Here is a 26,747-nt window from a genome sequence, read left to right on the forward strand (position 1 = left end):
CTGGTGGTGGGTTAGTGTGATTAAGATGCACCAGTTCCTGTAACTAGCTGCAAACAAGGGAGTGATGTGACTAGCACTATAGCCAGTTGTCTTTGACACTTTAGGCTGAATGATTGTGCACCTGTTTTACAGCTTAATCTACTACAGGCAGCCTTTGGTATGAGTCCAGAGTATGACTTGAATTAACACTTTTAGAGCCATAATTGGGCACCTTAATCACTTTGTCACCACACACATCAAACCAGTACTGTACTAACTCTTAAAGCTAACTTACTCCATCCTTTGCATGTCAGATCTCAGAATTATTAAGTAGTCAAAGTATTTGCCTTATTGTTTATGAAAGTAAAATTTATAATCTATGGCTGATTTTAAATTTTCATACCACTGGTAAAACAAACATTGCTTTTCAGCAAGAGGGATGCTACAGCATGTAGGAGACTTAAAGATAACAATATGTTATAAAGAATTTATTCTTTAATACAGGCTACAGTCTAGAGGCAGTGAGCAGTAATCTTTTTGGAATCAAAACTACAAAAATCTATATGTTGTGATATTCTGCCATGCAGTATCATCAAGTTGCAAAACATCCTCAAGACATGAAAATAATGTCCCAACAGAGGCATGCCTTAGCATGAAAAAAAGGACTCTCCATGGCTGCCTATACACATGCTTGTTCACTTCTAATTGGAATGCTACAATGTCAGGTCACCCTCCAGGACTCCCCCCCCCCCCCCCCCGGCGTTTCAAAATGGTCATGGATGCACTTGTTGAATAAGCTTTAGTTAAAGTGCCCCCATGACCATTTTGAAATGCAGGGGGAGCTTAATCAATGTGATGGTGAGCTATTTTAATAAGAGCTGCTGTCCAGGAACCGCTTTAATTAAAACGCCTGCCACTCCCACCTCCGAGCACGTGTATAGGCAGCCCGTGTGTGAATGTTGAAACAGTTGGCTCTAGCCTGCCATCATTCAGTTATAAATTGAGTTTTTATGTAGTTCACTGTGTGCAGGTTTTTCAAATGAAGCCTTAAAAACTGGTAACCATTAAAGGTCACTTGTCACGTCTCACAAGAGCCAGGTAACCTCATCTGACCTTAGCCAAAATCCACTTCTTCTAAACTATGTATGGCATGTGCTTTGCACTAATTGATTACCTCCAAGCTCAATGAATCTCAGTGATGTTTGCTTTACATTGTAATGTTCTTTGGAAGAAAAGCATTATATAAATGTAAATTTTATTAAGATATTTCTTAATTAACTTGTTTCAGGTACGACCTTTGAATACAGAAGGATCACTGAACCTCTTAGGACTGGAGACAATTAGATTAATATATTTCAAAAATAAAATGGCAGGTGAGTAAGAAAGAGCAGATTTTTTTTAAATGGCATCTTGGTCTGTTCTGGGTCTTTGTATTGATGTGTTGACATTTTCTCATGGTTATTCATGAGCATCTTTTTTTGCAAGGCTCCTCCACTCTTCTTAATGTAAAATAATCAACAATAATGTCAGTCACAGATGGGTTTTGGTTTGGTTTTGTTTTCCCAGAATAATTCAGTGTGGTGCATGAGGATTTTATCTTTTGTCATAAAATTAATAGATTGTGACAAATGTTACATAAACATTAATAGCAGCAATAGTTATAATAGTATCCTAATCAAATACCACATTTTCTTGTATATAACCTACACCTTTTCCCCTCAACCCAGCTGGTAAACATTGGAGTGCATGTTATATGCAAGAAAAACAGATCCACATGGGTCCGGAAACCTGGTGCGGCAGGAGCAGTGGCAGCATGAATGGCTGCAGATCTGGGAGCCACAACAATTAACCCTGCCACCATTACCCCACTGCCAAATTCAGGTTCCATATGTTCAAAACCAGCAAGTAATCTTAGCCTTTTTTGGCATTGAGGTTCCTGTCATTCGGTTAACATTGCTAAAGATCTAATCCCTATACTTAAAAATAACTAGGCAAGCAGCCCATTAGCAAAAGATCTACACTTTTCCCCACAGATGTGCCAAAGATATCAGAGCTTAAGCATTTCATAAGAAGTAGTCTCTTTGGAGTGAGATACGAATGAAAAAGAACCTTGCATTGAATTTCCAGATGTCTGGCAGAATAAGATGCTTCTAGTGCTTTTAAGCAAGTACTGTCTTCCAAATGTCTTTGAGCAGTTTGGACCTCCTTAGCTATCAGGTTGTGTAATGACACCATATAGGTTTTGCTGGTGCTAAGAAAATAAATTTTAGATTGTGTAAATTTTAAAGGGCATTGAGGCCCTTGGCAAGTGTTAATTTAATGGTGATATGGGATCTCAATGATATCACAAGGTCTCTTCCAGCCCTAAACTTCTGTAAATCTGATCACAGACAGGGCCGTCCCTGGAGAAGGCGGGGAAAGGGGAGAATCAGGGTGGCCACCCCGGGCCCCGCGCTTTGTGGGGCTCCACAGTCAGTGCAGTATAGGCCCCTCCATGGCCGCCATGCGCCACTGCTGCTGAATGCCGCCGGCTCTGCCATCGCCAAGTGTTGCCGGCGCTGCTCTGCCAGCTCTGGCGTCTCACCACTCCCTCCCACCTGGGCCCCTCAGGCCCCTCACAGGCTGATATGCCTTGGGCTCTGCACACCCCTAGGGACAACTCTGATCACAGATACCAAAAATTGTTCATCCTGCCATGCCACATATGCATGGCAAAATGTGTGATTTGGGCACCAGATCACAATTATGCCCTGTCAGTACAGCTCCCTTTCAACTTGCCAGTATATGTAGATGATTGTCTCCTCCTGCTTGGCAGAGTCAAAGCTGAGCATGCAACTCTCAAGCACTGGGCAGGGAGAGATAACATGAATCGCTCCATAAATAGAAGTTCTGCCAGGGCCCTGATTTTCTTTAGCATAAAGCAGAACCTATTTGAAAAAGCGCAGTAGAAAGATATTTTAAGAATATAGTGCAGTTACTGGAGTTCTCCTGAAACATGACATAGTACCTATAGGAACCATGAAGAGTGTAAATCAAGAGATGTATTTATTTTGGTGAAAAATGGTCTTTATCTGAAATTGATGAGACAAAAATAGGAAAGAAACTGATTTTGAGTCACTAGCTTTTTCTTTTTCAAGCAGTTAGAATATTCTATTTAAATAGGCTTGAAATAAGATAATGTTTGAGATAATTTAAGCAAAAGACATTTTTCCTCCACTATTTAAGATAACAGGAAATTTCTTTCCAATTCTACCCAATTTATATTGGTATTATTTCTTATTTGTATTGCAGTAGTTGTCTGTGCATTATACACGCATGCAGTAAAGGCAGGTTTTGTTCTTGATACCATAAATAGCATATAAAGAATGACAGCAGGTAGCTGAAACAGCCATGTCATGCGGAAGTGGAGGAGAAGCAAGATGCCTATGAAACTAACTTGTTTAGTGTAATTCCATAAATAAGTATACCTAACATATATACCCAGTGCAGACCCTTACAGCAAGGGGATGCCAAGCTCCTTGCTGTACTGTACCGTAATGCTAACACAGTACCTTTTCACCAGTGTTGGCAGGCTAGAGCCAGAACAAGGATTATATTTGTACCAGGAGAATTGCTGCTCTCCCAGTAGGAATTGCCAGCACACAGGCCTTTATTCAGTTTCTCACCAAGAAAATGTGCCCCAACTATGAAAAAGATCTTCCATCTTGACACCTGGAAGATCTGCCCCAGGAGAGTTTCTCTTGCTTAAGTGAATGCGTATATACTCGACTCTTCTATGATCAGGAGGAGCTGAGCAATAGCTTCCCTTGTGCCTTCCCCAGAGTGGGGGAACTGAGGTCTGGGGAAGGTGCAGGGCCACTTCCACTCAGCCTGACTCCTCCCAGAGGAGTTGAGCTGCCACAGTCTTCATGTGACCAGGGAGATCCCAGTCAGGGGAAGACTCAGGAATCAGTGGCACCTGGACATCTCCTGAGCAAGGGAAGAGCTGTAACTTCCCTAGACCTTTCTCACACCAGGGGCTTCACTGCTCTCCCAGCCTTCCCCAGACTGGGGTGACCCTGCTAGGAAGCAGGGGAGAGGGGACATCTGCAGGCTGGAACACTGCTATGCTCCCTCTGTTGGGAAGATTTCTTTTGATGCAGATTTCCCAGAAATTTGCAGTGGTAGAAAAGAATGCCTGCCCATAACCCCTGTCTCTTCAGAAAGAGCTTCCTTTTGCCTCTCACTATTGAGAAAACACACTGCAGTAGAGCACATTGATCTCCCTGAAAAGAGTAGAATACATCACCTTAATTATACCGTCAGCAGCGTCAATATGTATTCAGCAGTTATTATACAAGCATGGATCAAGGAAGTAGTTTGCTTTCTGTTGGTGACAGAAGAATCAGGGTTGTAACTAACTCTGAGGCAGCTATGAAATAATTCAGTTGCAAGTAACGGTTGCAGAATCAGCCCCTTATTGATTAAGCTAAGGTTTAGCCACATCTTTTATGTTCATGTTATTTCTGCTATTTAGCTGAATCTTGCATTCTGTTTTTCCTGTGAACGTGACTCATGGAGCATGTCCCTTTCATGTGATGGTGAATGGTAGTAACTGACAAAAGAACTCGCACATTTTTGGATACTTCTCTGAGGGCTTCTAAATTGATGAACTCGACCCTTCTGAACACCCAGCATCTTTATACAGTTGTACAGGGGAATAGTCAAGTGATTGTGATCCCCCAAAATTATACAGAACCTAAATGAAATGTCCCCCTCTCCCAAGAAGTGTAGTAAATATTTAATTAAGTGACTCACTGGATTTTTTTTTATATTGTTTCCAGAGGGAGATGAATTGGTCGTTCCTGAGACATCAGATAATAGCCGAAAACAAATGGTTCGAAACATCAATAATAAGCGTCGTTATTCATTCAGAGTACCAGAGGAGGAGAGGATGCAGCAGAGGAGGTCGGTATTCAACCTATACTTGTCTTCTGTACATGCCTGTAGGCCCTGAAGGACTGTGTGTTTGATGTCAGTGTAGTATTTCATTTGTTAGAGAAAGTTATCAAACACCTACGCAGACATTTGTGTGTCTTCACCACTGTGTTTATTCTTGATGTACAATTTGTATTAATATCAGTCTGAATATGAATATGCACTGGATATTCAAGTACTTTGATTCCATTTTTAATAAACTCTTTATGTGAAACAGTTACTGTAACTTGGAATGCATGCCTCCACATACTGTATATACGTACATATGTGTGTGTGTGTGCATATACTGTATATATAAAGTTCTATAATAAACATTTTACAAAAGAAGATTATATTGCTAACTATGCATATGGATTAATTACTTTCAGACTCTGGTTCAGCTTTTTTTTGTTTAGGGTTGTTCCCATGCCATTCTGAACAGTATTCCAAGGCAGCTGTTTTTTGCTAATGAATAATTGAACTGATGAGTCTTATGGAACGTTCATAAGCTTCCTCTAAATCACAGAGAAGTCACTGAAATGGTGGTGCTTCAGGGCAGGGTTTTATATAAAATGAAAACTCCTTACAGACTGTCACTTTAGAAAATATTTGAAATAAAGAATCGAGAGGGGTTTGCAGGGTTTATAATAGACTTAACTGATGATGTTCACATGAGATGATTTTGTCCACAGAAGGTTGCCAGCTACTATGGTAATATATATCAAAAGAAATAAACATTTTTGTTCTCCAACTACCCATTCCTTCCCCTGAAAATATGGTTGACCTTCTGCTTTGCTTTCTGTTTGGCTCGAAGAAAAGCAACAGCTAGTGTGCTAAAATGCCATAGCTCTTGACTTTAAGTTTTCCAAGTTATTTGTGGTTATATCTTTTAAATTTTTATTTTATTTTGAGTTTTGAAAGGCATCCTTGACATTTTGGAGAGCTCTTAAAATAATTCTGACCACAGAATATGAAAGGTAGTGCAGTATTCTTCTAATTCTTCTTTTATCTTCTGTCCTTCATTTCCATCTCCATCTTTGCAGTATCAAGTCACCAGTGAGCCTGCCTCTGCACCTTTTCTTGAGTACTGTCTCAGCTCACGCTGGTTGTGCATTCCCTGTATCTCAGTAACTATTCAGATTTTTTATGGGTGTGGGCTAATAGCCTGCATAACAATGTTCCCTCCTTCCTGCCCCTTCTCCCACTTCCCCAAACTGGGGGCTGGCACAGGGCAATGTTGACAGCAAGGGGTGCCCTTCTGTTTAACATGGCCAAGTGTTTAGTCTATGAATTTTCATTTAAAATTAACTAAGTGGAGAATATATATCATTTGAATTGTTTTAATATCCATTTTCCTCTTGAATAAAATATCTAAACTAAGTATTTTCTCTTGCAGGGAGATGCTACGAGATCCTGAAATGAGAAATAAATTAATTTCTAACCCAACTAATTTTAACCACATAGCACACATGGGTCCAGGAGATGGTATACAGATCCTCAAAGACCTGCCTATGGTGAGTGAGCGAGGGAACAGAGGTGGGAACGGATGTAACTGAGATTGCAGATAAGAGAAACGATGATCTGGCTAGTGTTTTCTTTGTATTCAAAATTTTTGCTCTTTGGATGAAAGATGTGATACAATAGAATGGGATCTAAACAGTCTATTACAGCTGGAGCTCAGGCTTGAAATGTGTGTAAGTACATACTAGAGAAATAAATCATTGGTGCCTCCTGAATTATCTGCAGTCTGGAGTTTGGACACTTTTTTATGCGGCACCCACTCTGGAAGTATTAGGATGAAGTTTCTTTCCTCCTAAGACCTAGCAGCAGCTCTGGGCCTGCTTCTGCATTTTCAGGGCAGCAGTCACACCTGTGATATCCGTTTTGACAGAGGGATTCCCTGGCTATTTATCCCGTCTCCCACTCTACCTTGCCATAAACCTGTTGTAGCCTGTGTCCCTACCCTGTGTTACTATAGCTAGAATCTAGGTTTAGTCCATGGTGAAAATTCCCCTTTCCACTGCCTGCCAGGCTCTTGGCCTTTTTAAAATAAAGCATCTATTTTTAAGCCAAATAACTGCTTGATGTTTAGATGATGCAAAGCCTCTGACAAAACGACATGCATAGAGCCCCCACCAGCAACCCTTAGTCAGGCAGGGCAGTGCTCCCCTTGAAGCTAGTGAAAGCTTCCCTGAGCTATGGACTGAAAAATAATTTGCTCAGATAGTTTATAAGCTCATCTCATAAACAGTGTTCTTGTGGTTTGACTCACCATCATGTTTATGATGGAGCTTATGAGCGGAAGATAGCAGAAGACGTTTGCAGCTATCACTGGTCTTTTAGAAAAGGAGGGAAAGATGTTGCTAAAACATGCAGTGGGATCCCGCTGTTTAAGTCTGGGCTACAAGCACTGGCCTCAGAATGCTCATTTGACATCATGTCTGTAACTGGTGATACTTTTGTATTCCCCTCCCATAAGGCGCTTCTCATGCCATGTTAACCCCTTTAGAAGGGTGAGTTCACTGAAACTGAGGACGTGCAGAAAATGATCTCTCTAACCAGTAATCGCCCAGCATTGGCAGGCTTTATGGTCAGGTAAAACAAGAAGCAACAGAAAGGTCACTTAGTACTTGAATAAGAACAAGTTAGATAGTGCAGTACCTGAGGCAGTCCCCAAGGGAAGCTGGTAAACAGTTCATCTCGCTAATAAAGAATGGCTGGAGAAGTGCTGTGTTCAGATTCCTTATTGAGTTATTTGGTTATTAAATGGGATGATGATCTTCGGAGGGGCAGGGGGTAGGGCTTGAGCTAGAAATAAGCAAAAATATCATTGTCCCACTTTCAGCTGGTACAATAAAAGTGTCATGGCTTGCTTAAAGGGAGGAATATCTGCTACTGCTAAGGTGAGGGGAATGCCAAAAGCATTAGTGCTGATTGTCCTCAAGGAGTGGAAATGCATGGGAAACACCAGTTGCTAAAATAACTCACCCAGATCCACTTTTAGATGTAGAAAAAGAACTGAGTGGTATGATGTAGTGGCCCCTTTATGGCACTTTTTATATTAACATATTGTTAGCAATTTGCTCCTGTTACTACGTTCAGTAGAGCTCTTTGTCACTGAAGGACATTTAGGACATTCTGACCAAACAGACTTTACTTTAGTTTCCGGGTCACATTTGGAAGCAAGGTTTAGTTTCCTCCTTTCTCCCAATCAACAAGACTTTTGCTGTCCATTTAAAATAGATAAAAGGAGACAATATTTCTATACAAGGTAAAACAGAGCTATAAATTTATCCAGTCTTCCAGGTTTACTGATATTAGCATTACGAATTCACTGCTGCAAGTTAATATATAGAGCTTAGTGGTGGGAGCCATTATTGAGGTAAACTTGATTTGGTATTTGTTATAGCTGTGCCCACAGGGTCATAGGAAGTAGGATAAAATAAGAGTAACACCAGTGACTCTGCTTTTACGTATTAACTGATAACCTGGGGCCAGGAAAACATTTTCCCCAAAGAAATGCTTTTGCACTTTGTTTTCCCCTCCACAATTTCCTCTGAAGCATTCTGTTGGACTAGGCATACCTTTTAACCTGTGTCAAGCTGGTTACTTTGTTCCTGCTGAAGGAGAGAAGGGAAAGGGGGATATCTTTATACAGAACCATTTAAAACCTAGATAGTAATTCTTTGCAGCCACTATTTCAGATATCGGTTAGGAACTGACAAGTCAGTTTCTCCTACTATATGTTGCTGCAGTGAAATCAGAAGCCCATGTTTCTGGCATCACACTTTGTTAACGTTTAGATGAATGCAAAATTACAGACAGAACTTGTTGACTTCTGAAGAATCAGTTGGCAGCAATAGATGTTTCTATTCACCTTGTTGCACAGGTTGTATTTGCCATCATAGTAAAAACACATTAATTCAATTTATTTCTAAGAGACGGAAAAGATTATAACATTTTATTTTCTGCGCCCCTCTTAGAAGCAGAAATAGAAGAGGACAAGCAAAACATTTTTGAAATGTCAAGGCTTTTACCACTAGGGGGTGTAAATTGTGTCAGCTAATTCTTTTAGAGTTAAAATGCATTTGTCAGGTTTTTTACAAATATATACGTTTTATGAGAAACGTCGAAGAATTGCCTTTATGCTTCATATTGAACGTTTAAAGGGCTTTAAAAATATTTTAATACAAAACTAAATAAAACTGCAAGAGAATATACAAAGAAGACCTGATCTTTCCACCTTACTCATTTTAGAATTGGCATAGCCAAATGTGGATTTACAGTGCCAGGATCCATATGTGGTCCCATCAGCCCAGTTTCAGGTTTGACTGAGTTCAGAGAGGTGCTGCTGAGGTCAGCAGAAAGGGCCTTGGTAGTAGATCCTAATAAAGAATAGATGTTTAATAGCAGGACTGGCTGAGGGAAGAGGCAGGTGTTGCAAAGAGAGACTTCAATTTCTGAGTGAGCAATTTGTATCCAACACAGGATGACCGTGATGAGACATTATTGTCAGCTAATGTCCGTTCAGTCCAGTTCCTACTGGAGTACTGTCTTCTTTAAAAATCACTGTTGCAGTTGGCACTAGCTGGTTCTTTTGTTGCCATGACCAAGGGGACAACCTAAGGATTGACCAAGCCATAGAACTCAAGTGCCAAGAGTTAGTCCTCCATATTTGTGATGAGGTCCATTGGCAAGCCAGTGTGAGAGGGGCACTTGGACTGCCTATCCCCATGTTACATCTGTTTTGTGAATAAAGAGATGTCAGACTGTAGTGCTGTCAATCCGGGCCCTTCTTGAGCATTTTTGAAAATCTGAGTTACTTGGTGGAAGAAGAAACTTAGTAGGCTAAATCCTGAGCGTCCTCCCTGTGTTCACTTTAGAATACAGATACCTGTGGCCAGGGAGAGACCCAAACTGTGTCTTGTATAGCATCATTTTAAAAATAAACTAACTTTTATAAGGACTTTCATTTCAGTAACTTAAAATCACAAAATGATGATGAGTAAAACTGAAAGCTGGGAGCAAGTCTGAGTTATGAGGCACATTGTCCAAGAAAGGCCTACACAGGGATATGGAATAGCAGAGTATGCATTTTGGTACATAAAAGAGCCATTGCACCATCACACTTGAGCAGAGGTACTTGCTGTGCACTATAGTTTCCAGATGCATAGGTGCAGACATTTTGCAAGCACTGTTTGGATACCTATTTTTGAACCGCTGACTGTCTTGGGAGCAAGTCATGCGTTGAATACTTTTGAAGTAAATTTTAATATAGCCCTGCCTCAAGCTTCCTTTGGGTAGACCCCACCCCCAAATAGGGATCCCTTGATCTTAGTGGGGCCCCTTGGAAGCTCAGGAGTGTGCTTTATTTGAGCTTGGTGACTGGGGCCTCAGTTAGAAAAATACACAAGACAGTCATAGAATAATAATTGTGTAATGTCCATACCGGTATCCAGCACCTTCACAGTTTGCTTTACAGTCTCTGGTAACTGGCTTACTGGATTAACTTACTTAAAAATGAACAAAAAGTCTTATCTGTAAGCAACAGGCCTGTGATGATGTGTAATTGATGTACTGGGTCACTGACTAGAGTTGTGCAATTTAGATTCATTTCTTTTAGTGTCCCCCAACTTACGTATTTATATTTTTTTTTTCCCTTAGCAGCCTGTCACCAATTAAACACACATGAACTTTTCCTGGCAGTTCAGTTCATTTTCTGGCCCTCATATCCTTTGAAGCCCCTTTATCATGGAAGCTTGTAGTGAAGATGTGAATTCTGGAATTCTACTTCCTGCAGCACGTATCAGCTGTCTACTTCAGATATGCAGGATTGATTTTTGCTCCCATACTCTGTATGCCTGAATATTTTACTTATAAAATCTAGTTCATTGTACCTCAATTCCACTCCATTTTACAGGTATCATTATAGTTCAGTGAGAGACAGATTATTTGTGAAGTTTTATCTGTTTCAGTAAAAGGCATTCAAAGTAATTAATATCACACATATTTAGTATTTCTTACTTCCAGTGTAAACCTCACTTATGTGTCAGATGGCAGAATATTATCATTCAATCCTTGGTTTCACAATGTGTCACCATACCCAACTTTCTCCTATTAATGGGAACTGGATAAATATTTCTGTGGTCTGGAGCTGGTTTACTGTCCACTTCAGAGCTTGTAGTATCAGGACAGGTTTGTTGTTTTTCCTTATTGGCATTCAGCAACATGACTTGATTTTGCAGAAGGTTCTCAGTGTTGTGCTAATAGAGAAGCCATTCCCACTTTCCTGTTTGGAAAAGTATCTTCCTTGCTTATTGATGACTGTACTGATATTCTAGATACAGCTAACCTTATTAATAGCAATTAATACATATTATATACTGTATGCTGTAAATCTATGTTTCATTGACATGCAATGCTTCATAACACCAATACATTATAAAAAAGAAAAGAAAACAAAAACCCTATTGGGATTTTACCAGCTCAGACTGAGGGAACAGTGCAGAACAGTAATAACTCTAGCTTAATCCCAGAGGTAATATGTATGGGAATGCCATTTGATGCTCTTCCCAAACTTCCGTAAATTCCTTATGTGACAAATAGTGCCTTAGGTTTACCAGAGGGACATTGATTTTCAGCCTTTTTGTACCATATTGCCAGCATTGCTCAGACATTTTTTTCCTCAAAAGATGAGAGCAGTTGAACAAAAGGAAGCAAAAAGGGTTATTGCGTAGGAAAAGCTGGCCTACTTTCCCAGTGGCCAATATCCTACATATCCAAAAATAGAGCAGCCTACTGGATATGCAAAGGTAGGATCCCTCCACAGAGGGAAGAAAAACAAGACTTAGATAAACTGTTCAGATACAGCTTGAGGATTTAGGCAGCTTTGAATGATAAAAGTGGGACCTAGGCATTGTGCTGTCAGCACATTCTGTGGAGACTGATTAGAAGGTGATTTTTGTTTAATTTGTAGGTTCAGTTCTTTTTCCATCCTTTGTTTTGGGAGCACAGCACCCAACAGGTTACTGAGCTGAAGTACAGGGCTGGCCTCACCCACTGGGAATGCAGTTCACTGCTGTGCAGACCACACGAGGCCTCTGCACTACTGAAGTCCTGTAGGGTCTTTAGTGGGACATAAGCATTATGCTGTGCCCTTCCCAACAGGTAAGCTCGACCCCACTTGTGTGACACTAAGCAGTTCGCTTTCCCGCCTGAGCTCCATTCCCCCAGACATAGTTCCCTTGCATTCTCAGTATCTACTATATCCATATGTTTATGGATATTTATAAAAGTGGCCACCCCTTAACGCATGCATAGCAAAAGAAGTGTCATGCTCTTTCACTTTCACCATTGTGCCTCTATCTTTACTCCCTTCCTTGTCATCACATTCACGTTCACCTTGCCTTGCTTGTGTCTCATTTAGATTGTAAGCTCCTCGAAGCAGGGAATTGATGCTTTTTGTTTGTCTGTAAAGAGTCATACACAACTATGGTGCTGTTTGAAATATAAATGACAATAAACACTAGAATCCATTCTGGAGAGTTACAAGTTTGATTTATTGTAAGTTGCTAGCAACAGTAATGGTGACAGGTACCTGTGATACAGTCTAAGGAGATTGTTAGGGGAAAGGTTGGGTGCTGACCTGGGGGATCTGCCTGCTTGTGTACAGGAAGGAATTATTTGGGAATTCGATACTGTTCTCCGCATGTTCCTGCAGATTGCTTGTTAGTAATTTCACATTACCTGTGTAACCATGAAACCATCCTTCACTGCCTCTTTTTTTCTCTGTTGTCTTTGATAGCCACGTTCCCCTTACCAATCCCCTCATCATCACTCCAGTCTGATCTCCTCTCCGAGCAACTTCGAGCACATCTATCACATGACTGTTAACTCAGCTGAAAAATTCCTCTCTTATGATTCCATAAACCCAGCCTGTCCCCCAGCTCTGCGCTCTGCCCCTGGCACCCCAGCCATTATGACTCTGAGGGTAGGAACGGCTCACTGTACTAACACAGTGTGGTTTTCCTCTTGCTTGGCTAATAACATGGAAGAAACAAGCCTCTGCAAGTGCTTTCCTTCTCTTCTGAACTCTCGTGTGTCCCAGCCGGTTCGTATCCACCTTTCTACCCTGGTGCTTTCCACAGCTGGTCACGTACCAAGGAGCAGAACTTCACAGCTTAAAAAATTAAGGAAAAAAACTGCTGGATTGAACCGCTTTCCTGTGAAAGTAATGTCATGTTTTTAATTGCCTAATGGGACGTGGGACATTAAATGGTAACGGTTTATATCCTACAGCGTGCATCGTACAGCAGTCAGCAATGGGGGGGCTGCATTCTGGATAGCTGATAGGGCTGGGAAAAGGTTGACTAATAATAATGCACTTTCTTTAAATGCAAGTTTTGCAAGCACCCTTCAGAGAGTAAGACAGAGTTTCCATGCCCGGCAGAGTTTACAGCCAAGCTTGAACAAGAAGGTAGACAAAAGCGGGGACCAAGGGCAAAACAATTAAAAATAATATAAGCTTTTTACACAGACAGCAGATCCCAAGAATACAAGGATGCTTAAGCTGAGGCTGAGATAAGAGGTGATTAAATCATTCTTTTTGGGCTGGAGACCATCTTTTTGTTCTGTTTGTGTGCACCCCCCTCCCCACAAGTGGGGCCCTGGTCCATGAATGAGGCTCTTAGATACTGTGGTAGCATAAATAGTAATAAAATAATAAGCTACTGCAGGCCACTTCTTTGCAAGTTTGGGAAACCCAAATGAGAATAAGGTGGCCAGCTTCTCCCTATGAGCTCCTGCGGCTGGGAGGCTTTTTCAGATGTAACCCCAGCAAGAATTTAGACCCTTGAGGGGAAAATTATTCTTTTCTCATGAAGTGGGAGAAAGGTACAGTCCAGAGGCAAAGCTGTTGGCAGGAAAATGTTGGGAGGCATGGTCAGACATGGAAGTTGCCCATGTACAGCTAAGTCCCAAAGAGTTAATGCATGGCCAGTTGTCCTTGTCATGACCTGTTGCAACTGTAAGCAAGCAGAAAATATTAATAAGCAAAGCCACGGTGTTTTGTAGTGCATGTAGGTATCTTGCACCTAGTGTGGTCAGTCTGTATTTACTCTCAAGGTGTTTCTGCTGGCCGGAGCCTTGTGCCAAATGTCTGAAACCAGAGCACCCTGTTTAAGGCCAAGCAAGGCCTTGTCCAGAAGGGCTGAAGTGCTCTGGCTGCAAGCGCGGGGCTGAGATCTGCTCAGCACTGAGCTTCCCCCTAAGTCCCTGTTTGCATGAGTGCATTGAAAAAGTCAGAGTTTGTTGCATTGCAGCATTTTCACTTTACCACAGAAGTTTCTATATTTAAAATACAGTGGGACCCAGTCCCTTTTCCTTAGCCTTTCTCAGGTGAGTAAGGCGACAGCACGCAGGAAGGGCTGCATGTGTAGGTGCTCACTATATGCAGTCATAGTAACAATGTGGACCTTGGTTTAAGAGCACCACTTCCACTGCCAGTGCACTTACATAGCAATCAAGGGTGTGAATGTGGAGGGACACTGGGGAATCCAGAGCCTTGTGATTGCAGGCCTGCTAGCTCACCTAGAGGACTGGCTTTTATGAAGGAGCATGTTCTGGCTGAGGGAAGAAATGGCATGGAGTCTGGAAACTGTCTGGGCAACAGGGAACCAATATTCTTGTGTCCAAGGGGCACCTCATGGCAATTGAATGGATTGGGACTCAGATAGAGCTGGGATGGGCCTGAACTAGGGACCTGAAGGGGACGAAATCAATACTGGGCGTTGAAAGCAAGTCTAGCACACAAGCACCTCATGTATTGCCCTATGATCAAAATAATCTTTCACTGGAAAATACTATGCCAAAATTCATTTAGTGATGGGTAGACTCATTTAGTGAGTCCCAATAGGGGGGCAGCTAGAAAAACCAGGGGAAGCCACCCAACAGCCAAATTCCCATGGAAGCTGCAGTCCACCCAGTGCCATGGACATGTAGAAGACCCCAGGCCAGAGTCTGAGTCTGAGGAGACGGAGCGGGGGAGGCCTGACTGTGGTGAGACTTGGGAGTAGATCAGTGTTTGCAGGGTGGATGAGTCTGGGTCTGCTGCTACGCAGATGAGCAGCTGCTGCATTTTTGGAGCACAGCAACTCCACCAGAGTTTTACTCCCCGACTAAATCTGCAATGCACAGAGCTAATCTGGGGCTTTCTCTGTCTCAAGCTTATAGTCTGCTCCAGCAGCAGCTTCTCTGCTGGGGAGGGGAGGTTCCTCTGCAAGGGTATTTCTTCTACCCATTATTTCCCCCTCACCTGCCCCATCTTAGTCCAGCAGCGGGGAAGGATAAAATATGCACAGGTTTGAATTGCTTGAGCTAAACCAGATTGTTCGTTTCTTAAAGGCTCACAGTTAACTCTGAATGATTGTTTTAATTTGCTGCTGCTGATTTGTTTTTCATAACTGCTGCTTCTAACTGCCATTTTCTCCCTGGTGCCAGTTTCTTCTTTGTGTTGCGTGCACATTGCTCTGTTGCTATTTTTGCATTTAAGTGCTAGGTTCACTGGGATTTGTTTTTAGACAAAAGAACAATGAGACCTTTGCTTGTTGGGGTAGGGAGGAAATCACATAGGTGGAATTACATGGACTTTGCAAACAGATTAAAAAAAAAACAACAGTAGTCAAATGTGAGGCTGCAAGCCAACCTGACTGGGTTTGAGTTTTACACTGCTATGGCTGATCTCTTTCAAATGCATGTATCAGTCACTGATCAGTCACTAGTGGCCACCTTCCTAGCTCCAGCCTGCATACCCCACTCATCCACCGGTTGTGGCTGCTCAGCCTCTGGTAAGGAGAGTTGCTGCCTTGTTATTATTGAACATCATTCTTCTCTTTGAGAAACCACCTGCTCCTTGTCTGACAGGCACTGAAGCCGCCTCCTTGTGATTCCAATGTATGATATCAAAGTGCTGTATTCTGGCTTTTCCTAACATGTCTCAAAACACCACGTCTGCTCTATAGTTAAACACCGGGTACTTGTTCTGTGCAGTCTCCACCCACTGTCAGCAAGCTCAAGCTGAGATCTTCCTGGGTGTCGCAGGACACACAGACTGACTCCACATATTCTTTTATGGTAAATAAGATAATTTAAAATATAGTTTATGTATTCACTGCTTTTTTGAAAAAAGGGCATACAGGCAATACAAGATAATATTTAATTTGACTATTTTGAAGGGTGCTTGTCAGCCCTACAGATCTGCTGAAACAGCTGGAAACAATCCAACAGCAGGGAGATAAATTGGCAAATCAAATAGGGCTTTTCCATCCCTGCAGTCTCAGGTTCATTTATGCAGGTAGCAGAGAGAGATTCTGAATGAAAAAAAAAAAAATCAAGCCTTGTGTGGCTTTGTTGCACATGAAAAATGAGGAGTTCATGTCATGTGGGAAAATGAGGCAGAAGTATTCCCTGTTGTTGGAAAATTGTTCATAAATGTAGGTTAGGAACAGTGGCAGTAACAACAGACAAGTAACAATAATAATATTTACTACACATCCCCTAGCTGCTTTGCTAAGTCTATTCCAGCCATTATAAACCCCCTCTTTAGCTATACTATTATATAACCTACCTAGAGAAACTGATAGATACTCAAGAATATGGTAGATGATAACTTATCTATTACTTATAAAGTACTGCCCCTGGATACCAACAAATCAGGAAGGATATTTGTATTTGTATTAAGGGTATAGGTTAACACAAAATAGTTCAGACTGATTTCCCTATACAGTGGATTTAAAACATTGGTTTGCTGTATCTGTGTTATTACCACATTGCTAAAGGGGGAAAGCCCCATGGGTAATTTAATGATTCCCCAGTAACTCACACAAACGCATACCCCCGCTTCACTATTAAAATGCTGCATCACTAGCTGTGTGTTCAGCTCTTTCTATCCTCTCTCCTTCTGGAGATAAAGTAATGACGTAAGCATTTTTCTCATGTGTCCTCCCTGAAAGATGAATCTGAGAAGGTTCCTTGCAGTACTGTTAAGAGATCTCTTTTCTTGTGGTGCTAGTAATACAATTAAACATAGCTCAGAGGAAGTAAAAAGGAAAAAAAACCCAATCAAATGCTAATTAGTCCTGTTTAGGGTTAGGGGGTTATAATATCATTCAACAAGAGCAGCTACTGATTCTGCCAACTCTGTGCAAAAAAACCCAAAACTAGCATAGAAGTAATGGAATAACTGAGTTGGTTTTTTTTCCCCAGACATCACCATGACATAGTAAATGTGGCATTTGGATTAAATGTGTATGTCTACATGGTACAGCTTATACTGCACAGAGATAATCAAATAACTTCAAAACTCAAAGCAGGATATGAGAGACAGACAGAGAGCAAGAGACTAGTGCTTGTGTGGCACCCAAGCATTGCTAAGCCATTCAGACATACTCAGTGGGACTGAGGCTGCCCTGCTTGTTTATGATCCACAATATGTCCCTGATTGATTGGATATTCTCAGACAGAGCCACACAGGGAGCAGAGATCAGGGCAGAACCGACCTCATAGAGGCCTTTTATTCTTGTTGTAAGTTTCATTAACATCCATGCCTACGAGGGCAACTACAGTTGTGAATTATTTCATACACTTGGCTATATTAAGCTAGTCTGAAATAATGTGGGGCATTAGTAGTAGAAAGAAATAAGCTGCAAGGCAAAGATACAATTCAAAAAATAAATAGCTGAAGCTTGGACCTAGGTTTAGGCTAGGTGAAGCCACTTTGGGCTCTGGATGTATTTCTTACAAAGAAGTTGTATTTCTTCCCCTGTATGGAGAGGTTTTATATAGCCAATTCTCATTAGTTCTAATGATTTATTTGTGCAAGGAGGGAGCCTGATGAATGCATTTATATTTAACCAAAGATCAAAGACAAACAGGCATGTTGGAAAGCCTTTATCAATGTGACCAGGAAGCAGTCCTGTATACAAAGACTGCAGGACTAAGTGTGCTGAAGTCTTTTTTAGTTTTTCCCCTCCCTGTGATCCCCTCTAAGATTACAACACTGAAAACAAGTTTCCCAGAGTTTGTTGCTCCAAACCACCAGTCCTCTTTCTTCAGAGGTGCAAGAGAAATTGGAGGTAGTCTAAGAATGATGTTGTAGCTGTAATGATCCAGAATTTATGCCAGAGGCAAAAGATACCATCCTAAGAAATCCTTATTCGAACAACTCTGTAGTTGGGATAAAGTTAGACAAGCTTTTGAATGCAAGACATTCTTCATCAGGTCTCTGATCACAGGAAGCCAGGGACAGCACAGTCATAAATATATAGTCATGCTGACGAAGAATGTCTTGCATTCAAAACTTGTCAAACTTTATTTCAGCTACAGAGGTGGTTAAATAAGAGAGATCACCCTAAGAAGTCCTTGCTTTTCCTATAGGAATTTAAGACACTCCTGCAGCCGAGTGGTGAAATTCACCAAAAGGCAAAAAGGGTTTGCCCCTTTAAACTGATAAGGCATATTTTCAGCCCAGCTCATACATGGCCAGTTCAGAAAAACAACTTTCAGGTGTGTGGTGGCAGGAAAAGCAGTGGAACAAGCCCTAATTTGAGATAACAGCAAATCAAAGTAGTTGCAAAAAAACTCTGACTGGTATTCAGATGAGGCTTTTCTGTCTAGCAATCTGAAACTAAAAGGCTAAATCTGCTCTTGGCAACATCCGCGTCAATCTAGACTGACTCTGCTGAAACTAATCAGGTTTCTTTAGTATAGCTGTAGGCAGTTTGGCCCAGTGTTTCTGCTTAACTGCATGAAGCACACGACAGGCACATGGCACAAGTAACATTGTTCTTCGTAACAAATAGATCTATCACACATGATGCTATTGAAGAGACCCCATTTAATAAAATATTGCTTGGAGAAACAGACCCCCAAAAAATATGCCATGTTTGTTGGGCATCTTTTTAGTATGTCATTGAAATTGATATCAGATGTTAGACACTCAGAGCAGCCCACTGAGGAAGTTCTACCAGGGAGTCTTTCTTGGTCATCTGCATCTGTCCATGTAATTCAGCACCATACTGTCATGCTGTGTGATCTTCTAGCCTCTGCACTAAGTTGCAGAATACTATCTTGCAAATTTGCTGACCTACCCCTGAGGTGATCCAGCTCTGGTAAGACTGGGGCATTACTTGGACTTCTTAGTTTCATTTGGTATCTGCCTGTCTCCAGCACTGAATCAGCAGCAGATGAATTGATTAAAGCATTTTTTTTCCATGTTTCCCTGTGCATTGCAGAACCTTCGGCCTCAGGAAAGTCGGACCATGTTCAGTGGCTCTGTCAGCATCCCATCTATCACAAAATCCCGCCCCGAACCAGGACGATCAATGAGCGCTAGTAGCGGGTTGGCAGCAAGTAAGTTACCAGGTCTGTCTTGCCTTAAATTGCATGTAGAAACATGGAAAGCTAATGCTGGGTGCTCGGTATTGGCTTTGACTGCTCCCACTGACGTCAGTGGGAGTGTTCGAGCATTGACCTTGGTAGGAGCTCTTGGGCAGCTATCAAGTGATATTGAAAACCTCACATGCTTGTTTCTCTGTTATTGACATTATGATGGCCAGCATCAGAATCTAAACTGTTTGTCTATCTTGGGGCTGCGTAATGACTGCTTAGTCTCGGAGTCAAGGGCAAATCAACCATTGGCTCCAGTGCTGGTTTTTTCCTTCGTTGTTGTTGCAGTTTGCTACTGGTATGGCTAGCACATGTAACAACAGTGGACAACTGGCTGCTGACAGAGAAGGGTTAATTTTTTAACTCTTTGTCCTCCCATGGTCCTGTCCAGATATTACAGGGTCCAGTACATGATCACATAGTATGTTGTCCAGGGCATCCGGGAATACAGACAGGAAGGTTTTACTGGAAAGCAATGGGGGACCATGAAGCAGCCATTGACCAGCCTAGTATATGTCCCTACAACCGCTGTTTCCTTGCGCCTTTTAGGGTCATCAGCACAGAATGGCAGTGCTCTGCGGCGGGAATTCTCAGGAGGGAGCTACAGCGCAAAGCGTCAGCCTATGGCATCGCCATCAGATGGGTCATTGTCTTCTGGTGGTTTGGACCAAGGCAGTGATGTGCCGACAAGGGACTATGAGCGGGAGGTGAGTAACAGGAGTAGAGGGAAGAAATCTGAGAGCTGTAGATACACCCATGGTCAAACAATCCTCTTGTGTTTGCTGATGGAAGTCTGGAGTAAAGTGAATGCAACAGGACAGAATTTGGCCCCCGAAGGCTCAGCTCTTGTTGTTCATAATCACGTTTTCTCTATTACAACCATTGAGAATTCCTGGTACATGAAGTACACCGAAATATGTTAGCTTTGAATAGTTGGGCAAAAAATGGGCCCCTGAGCATAGCAAACCAGTAAGACTCACAAATGCACTAGGGTGGTAAAATAACTGCATGGCATAATGTTGATCTACCCCAGCTAAAAGTGACATTATTCCTTGTGTCCTTTGGCAGCCAGGAAGCTTAGCCCATAAGCAGATGTTTCATAGGAAAGATACCGATTATATGTGGGAGGGTCTCCAGTCAAGTAGCTAATTGTAAAATTCAGAAATTGGCCATTTCTCTGACTGCTGTCTCTATTCTGCCAAAATATCAAATGACAGTCAAGAGTAGCCCCTGGCCAGGGCTTGGAATTAACCTCCATTCTGGAAGTTGCAAAGAGACAAGTGATTTTGATGAAGCTCAATCAGGAAAGTGGCTTCCTAATTGAATAGAAGTGTGAAACTGTTGATGCAGACGCACAGTATTTATATTAGCAGAAATAAAGAGCAGACGTGAATTAGGTCATACACTAGTGTGAGTCACTACTCTGCTGTAGTCACCTGGCAAAAAACCCTGAGTCCTACAGTGACTCTACAATGGTAGAAGTGTTGCATGTCCACACCTCTCATCAGTTTTGACTTGAGCAATTATCTACAGCTCCTCCACCCAGGGGTAATGTGCTCTAATAACGGCCTGTAGTCTTTCCTAGGATAAAGTGGTTCTCCATCTGCTCTGAATCCTGGTATTATTTACATAGAAGTACAGAACTGGGGTAAATTAAACTGATGGAGACATGCTATGCCTCCATGCCCAGCTTGTGTCCCGTCACAACTGCTTCATGAGACTCCAGAAGTAGTTGAGAGTTAAGCAGCAGCTTAGGGTTACAAAACTGTACAAACTGAGATTATCCCCAACCCCTTCTTCCCTCCCAGAACCAGGGCAGCTGTCACCTCCCCTTCAGCTGGTAGCCACTTCCCCCGTGAGCTGGCACCACTCATGCCTTATGTGAACCGAGCTTCAAACAATTCACTAAAACACAACAGAAAAGTAAATGCTGAGCAAATTACACTGGTATAGCTGTTCAATCTATATCAGTGGACATAAAAGCTAGGGGGAACATATGCAGACATCTAGTCTCTGCTGACTTGTTCAAATGTGTGTCCTCTTTAGTCTCAGACAAACTTGCCTTCCATTACACTGTTACTTATTGATGTTCGTCTGCATCTCTGGGGTTGCAGGACTCGGACTCGCCACGGCATTCTACGGCTTCTAACAGTTCCAACCTGAGCAGCCCTCCCAGCCCGGTTTCTCCTCACAAGACCAAGAGCCTCTCCTTGGAGAGCTCTGACCACGTGAGTTGGGACTCATGAACTTCAGCATTCAGACCTGACATCACAGCGGCTTATCCCCTGGCTTCCCCTTCACTCGTCCCAAGTTCACTTTCATCACCCTTTCCTCCTCTAAGAGGATCATGGGGGTGGGGAGGGAGTAAGATAAAAGGTTTGCCTTCTCCAGCACCATTCAGCGCTGCCTCATCTCCCCCTCCCCAGATTCAGCAGCAGCAAACAAGCAAACCTAGGGTGTTGGTAAATAACAGATACAGTAGATTTGTATTAGCACTGGTTTCATTTCATGTGGTCACAGATGCTTTTCATCATTAAAGGTGACTTTACCCCATCCCACTTCCAGAAAGGTAACTTAAATAGACCAGAACACTATCCGTAGAAGAGAAAGGCAATGGCTTTTGTTTTTCAGCCACTAGCTCATTATTCTGTATGAAAGTAGCACAGAGACCCCGCCTCCGGTGGGGAGCAATCAGCACGTCTAAGAGGCACATAAAAGCTTTCAGCCAGCCACCATGTTTGAATGTCAACCTGATTGTCGCCAGCAAATCCTTATTAAAACAATGCATATTTTAGTACAGTACAGAGTTTAAATAAATACGCAAATTTAAGAGTGAAATACGTATGTATATATTCAAAGAGAAGAAGCAGCATCAAGTATGCAGCAGAAGATGGATGCCTATTTAAGAGATCCTTTAATTTAAAAAGATATGTGGTGTTCCCGTTTTCATACCAAGTAATACACAGATTTGAGGCTTGGCCTAAAATTATGCAGGAGGAGGGACATTCCCTTTGGGTAACTTTGGGTAACACTGCACTGTCGGAGACTTTCCTCCAGTGTGCTCAGTGATGAGTCTTTCCACTCGTCAGGAACAGAACTGAAGCCACAGCCCTCATTTTAGAGACAGCCCTATCAGTCCTTTGGAAGAATGACACAGATATAAAAGTGAGCCCTTCCCATCAACACCTAAGAGCAGCACCCAAACACAGTGTTGTCAGGGTGTCAGCGCTTGATAGGTAGCGTATCACCCAGGGGCTCCCAGCTTGTTGCTGGATACAGTATACATCCCAGGGCAACGATGGGGTTAAGGCAGCAGAAATTGTAAGAAACACTGTTTCTCAAAAGGGTCAGCGACTGACCTGGTTTCATTAGGGAGGGAATGGTCTTCCAAGCCTCCTTGGCCATTTATTAACCATAAAGCTGTTACATTTGTTACCAAATATTAGCATATAATCTACATCAGCCAAATGTGAGTGCCGTTAGCCTGAAAATAGCCTCTGTTGAATATGTTGTTGCTGTAGCATAGTGAAGAACCTTGAAGACTTTGACCTAATACTGTTCATGCTGTGGTAGTTGAAGACACCTGATAGCCCAGAACTGCCGTGCTGAAGAGGTTCATTATTCCCCCCACCCCCCAATTCTGGATTGCGTTTAGTCATTTCTATCCAATATCCTGCTGTTTTGGTTCTTAGCGCAAGGCAGACTGCAGGGCAGAAAGAACTCCACCAGAGGGCAGGTCCCACAGAAGATGCAGTCTGCCTTTCAGCAACAGGAGCCGGATGACCATCATTAAATGAACCGAATGAAAGGGGGAAACATAACCTGCAAATGGACACGAAGGAGGAAAGTCCTTTCCTTTTGTTATTTACCAGGATAAATGTGCTTTTTATTTGGAAACACACGCGTGTGCATTTTCTTCTCAGAAGGATCACTGCTAGCTTTCTGCCACAACCACCCCAAAGGGCTTCTTGTATTTAGAATACTGATTGTGCGTGTTTTAGTACCATTATCGCTTCTGTCAAACCACTCCAAGCCATTCCAGTTCACAGTATAAAGTACTTCACCCAGAGTAAGAGATGCTGAAACGAATGGCGGTTTTGCTGGATTTTTCTTCCCAGTGGAAAACACGGGTAAGTTCAAGGATGGGATAATTCACAGGCCTGGGTGAAATACAGATAAGCAGTAGGATGCAGATCATCGTCTTCACCATTACCCATGCTGGGTCTCCTAGAAAAGATCTGTTTTGTTCTGCAAAGAGCGGATTGTCCATATGAAATAACATATTGCAGAGATACTTGGGGGCAGGAATGCAGGACGTCCATTGTGTATCATGTCCAAATCCTGTCTATCCAGTTTGGGTTTTCAGCATATCAAGTTAGTGGCATGCATTTCCTTGTCACAGCTGGAAGCTAGCATTCCTGCAAGCTTGGCATTGCATATTCAAATCTATACCAAGCAGCCAAACACTTCAAGCTCATTCCAAGCTAGTAACTTCTCACAGCACTGTGGGAGAGACACGGCACAGGGACTGGGCATTAGCTGAAGCTCACTAGCAGTTTTTCCTTAAAGGCTGTACCAAAGGCTTCTCCTCTTCTTACAATTCCCTCTTTCCAGTGAAGTCTATCACATCCACGTGTTCTTCAAAACCTTCCACACTGGTTTTTTTATTTATGGTGCATTTAAATATTAAACCTCATGCTAAAGGAGGCATTTGAACCTTTAGGTTTTTAGGCTAAAAACTGGTCATACTTGAAGCAGTTCTGACTGATCCTAGTCAAACCCTGCTTGTCCATGGAATGACTGGCAATTAACTCAAATTAGCCCCGACTGTCCCAGGAACAAATGCTATCACAGATATTTCACAGGTACTTAAAGTGGGACAGTGGACTTGTACATCTGCAGGATCCCAGGAAAAAATGGTTTTGTTCTGGGAGAAGTCTGACAGTCTGTTTTTAGCCTGAAAGAAACAACGCACGGTAGTCCCCTTATCTGACTGCGTAGTCCTTTTTAACCAGTCTGCGCTCCTGAAAAATGGAACCAAAGACCCAGCACATTTTTAAAAGAACCATAAACCAGTGGACTTGCTGTGGTGCCTGTGATCCTGTTTCTTGTTACAGACTTACATTTTCAGATGTAGCATCCACTGGTTATGTTGCAAAGCTGAATTCCATAAAGAAAACCCAACTGGAGGAAGTCTGCACTGTTAAACATAGTCTGGATTTTCTAGGCTTTAGCAGTGTCCTTTAAGATGACTATTTAGTCATACTGTACATTTTACACAAGCCACAGTACTGTTAAAGAGAAAGAGCAATGGATTTCTTAGCTGAAAAGCAAATATCCACATAAGTTATTTGAAAGGAAAATAAAATGTCCTAGGACTTGAGCTAAATTTTATGTTGTCTTGGACCATTTGAATAGATGCTGATTTCTCCAGTGGGCCATGCAAAATCTGTTTTGGTAGTGAGCTCTTGTTATAAAATATGCATGTTGCAGATGTGCTTTTGAATTTCTCATGAGGTAGGAAAAGTAACTTGGCCATTTGAACTGTACAATTCTTGTCTGGTTTCTTGGAGGCAGTCGACTTACAAGGTTTGTTGTTTGCAACTATGCAGTGTGGCATTGTTCAGTGTTTCCAGTTGCAATGCATTTACCCAGGCAATTTATAATCACCCATTGAAACTTTTGATTAATATTGTAGCATATGTTCTATGTACACAGTATATATTTTTTTTTCCTTCCTTTGCCAAGACTGAAAGCATTCTTCATTTATCAGGACCCTTTTATTTTGCTTTTGCAAATGGCTTTAGTCACAAAGAGAATCCAAATAGATTCAGGCAGCTACTGTGAGGAACACAGCTTCCAGGTGACAGAATGAAAAGGTGCAGTAAAGTAATTTAAGCTCCCACACATCACATTTGGTTTCCACATTTTGTAAAGGCAGCGCTAGGTAATAGAGCTTTGGCTGTATCACACGCAAGCTGTAGGAACCATGTAGTTCATAGTTTGGAAACATTTCTGGCCTTGCTTAGGCAGCTTTTCTTCCCGTCTTCACGCCTTTCTTAGTATCTGGCTTGTTAAAAGTGTGGATCATTATTATTTCAGCAATATTCCTGACTTGTTTTTGAGACCGACGAGCTTGATTCTGATAAAAATCACAGACCACATTTGTGTTGAACTCTCAGGTATGTAGTTTATGGAACACAGCAGCAGAGGCACGTAGGGCTCTGAACACAAAACAAATGAAAGCACAGATGATGGACGGCAAGGGCATATGTAGTTCGCTACAAAGAGCTTTGGGCTTAAGCAAAACATTGCTCAAGCAATAGCATCAGCCTTTCAAAACAATACTTTTTTAAAAAGTCAGAATTTCTGAGGAACTGGAGCACCATGAGCATCCATAGTCTTGTATGTCCAAGAACGTTGATGAGCCAGACTGGAGGGAGAGACCCAGCTGGTGAATGGTAGAGAACAAGTGCTCTGTGCAACTCCAGCAGCATCTAAGTGGTAGGAAACCTTTTCTTCAGACCTCTTTCTTCTACAAGGTGAGCACCAAGGGTGAAATTCATCCCTGTGCAAAGCCCCTGCACCTCTTCCGCCTTATCCTGAGAACTGAAGCGATACAAAGACTTTGTGCTTGGCTTGCTACAAGAGTTCTCTCTCGCAAAGGAGCCTGGGACAGGCCCTGTGCGCTGACATGAATTGCGCTCCAGCTACACGAGCAGCCTAGTCCTGGCAGGCTACCATGGGCTGCGTACTCAAGTCCTATTTGAGAGGCCCCCAAAGATCAGCTGTCCCACAGGCCTTTCACTTTAGACCTCACTGTGCAGAGAGGCAGTTCCACAGCTTGTCTTCTCTTCCTTTCCATTCACAGTTTAAGAAAGAACCCCTCTTTCATTCTGCAGAAGAAAGCAGTCAAATTCACAGGGGAAAAAAAATTCATAAATAAAACCAGTGTCGGCATTGCAAAGCAATTATACCTGCCTTTTTATGTATGACAGTTTCATATCATTTATTTTTAAAAAATATATTTTTTAGGTTTTTTCATTGTAATATTATTGTACAGTTTTGCATGGCATAGATGTAATCACTTTTTTGTTTTAGAGTATAAAAGCTGACAAGTGTGTGGTGTGGGGGAAAGACTGCTTTTTGCCTCTTCTCACTATTTGATTGTTTTATGCCCTCAATGTTGTAGAGGACATTGTAAGAGATTCTCTGCTACAGAACAATGATGTAGATTCTTTTGCACAGAAATATTTAAGGTGGAAAGTCAACAATGTAATAAATGACTTGCCACCAATATTTTACGTTGGTAACACACTTAATATTAACCTACTTTGATGTATTGCAATAAAACAGGGAACTGTTAGAAA

General features: G+C 42.0%; 1 protein-coding gene across 7 annotated transcripts in view; it reads left to right on the forward strand.

The window, feature by feature from the left end:
- CDC42BPA (CDC42 binding protein kinase alpha) overlaps positions 1 to 26,747 on the forward strand; it is a 334,018-nt gene extending 307,271 nt beyond the window's left edge. Inside the window, exons 34-40 of one of the 7 annotated variants that reach the window (XM_090047507.1) lie at positions 1,268 to 1,352; positions 4,803 to 4,926; positions 6,332 to 6,449; positions 12,740 to 12,925; positions 19,224 to 19,341; positions 19,927 to 20,084; positions 21,492 to 26,747. In XM_090047507.1, the coding sequence (XP_089903633.1) occupies positions 1,268 to 1,352; positions 4,803 to 4,926; positions 6,332 to 6,449; positions 12,740 to 12,925; positions 19,224 to 19,341; positions 19,927 to 20,084; positions 21,492 to 21,623 (921 nt within the window). In that variant the 3' untranslated portion in view covers positions 21,624 to 26,747. Of the gene's footprint in view, positions 1 to 1,267; positions 1,353 to 4,802; positions 4,927 to 6,331; positions 6,450 to 10,599; positions 12,471 to 12,739; positions 19,199 to 19,223; positions 19,354 to 19,926; positions 20,085 to 21,491 lie in introns of those variants that run through there. The other 6 variants (XM_090047449.1, XM_090047458.1, XM_090047476.1 and 3 more) reach the window with 6 other exon arrangements.

The sequence above is a fragment of the Crocodylus siamensis genome, chromosome 1 (assembly GCF_052110815.1).
Source record: "Crocodylus siamensis isolate JL-2025a chromosome 1, ASM5211081v1, whole genome shotgun sequence".
NCBI classification, from domain to species: Eukaryota; Metazoa; Chordata; order Crocodylia; family Crocodylidae; genus Crocodylus; species Crocodylus siamensis.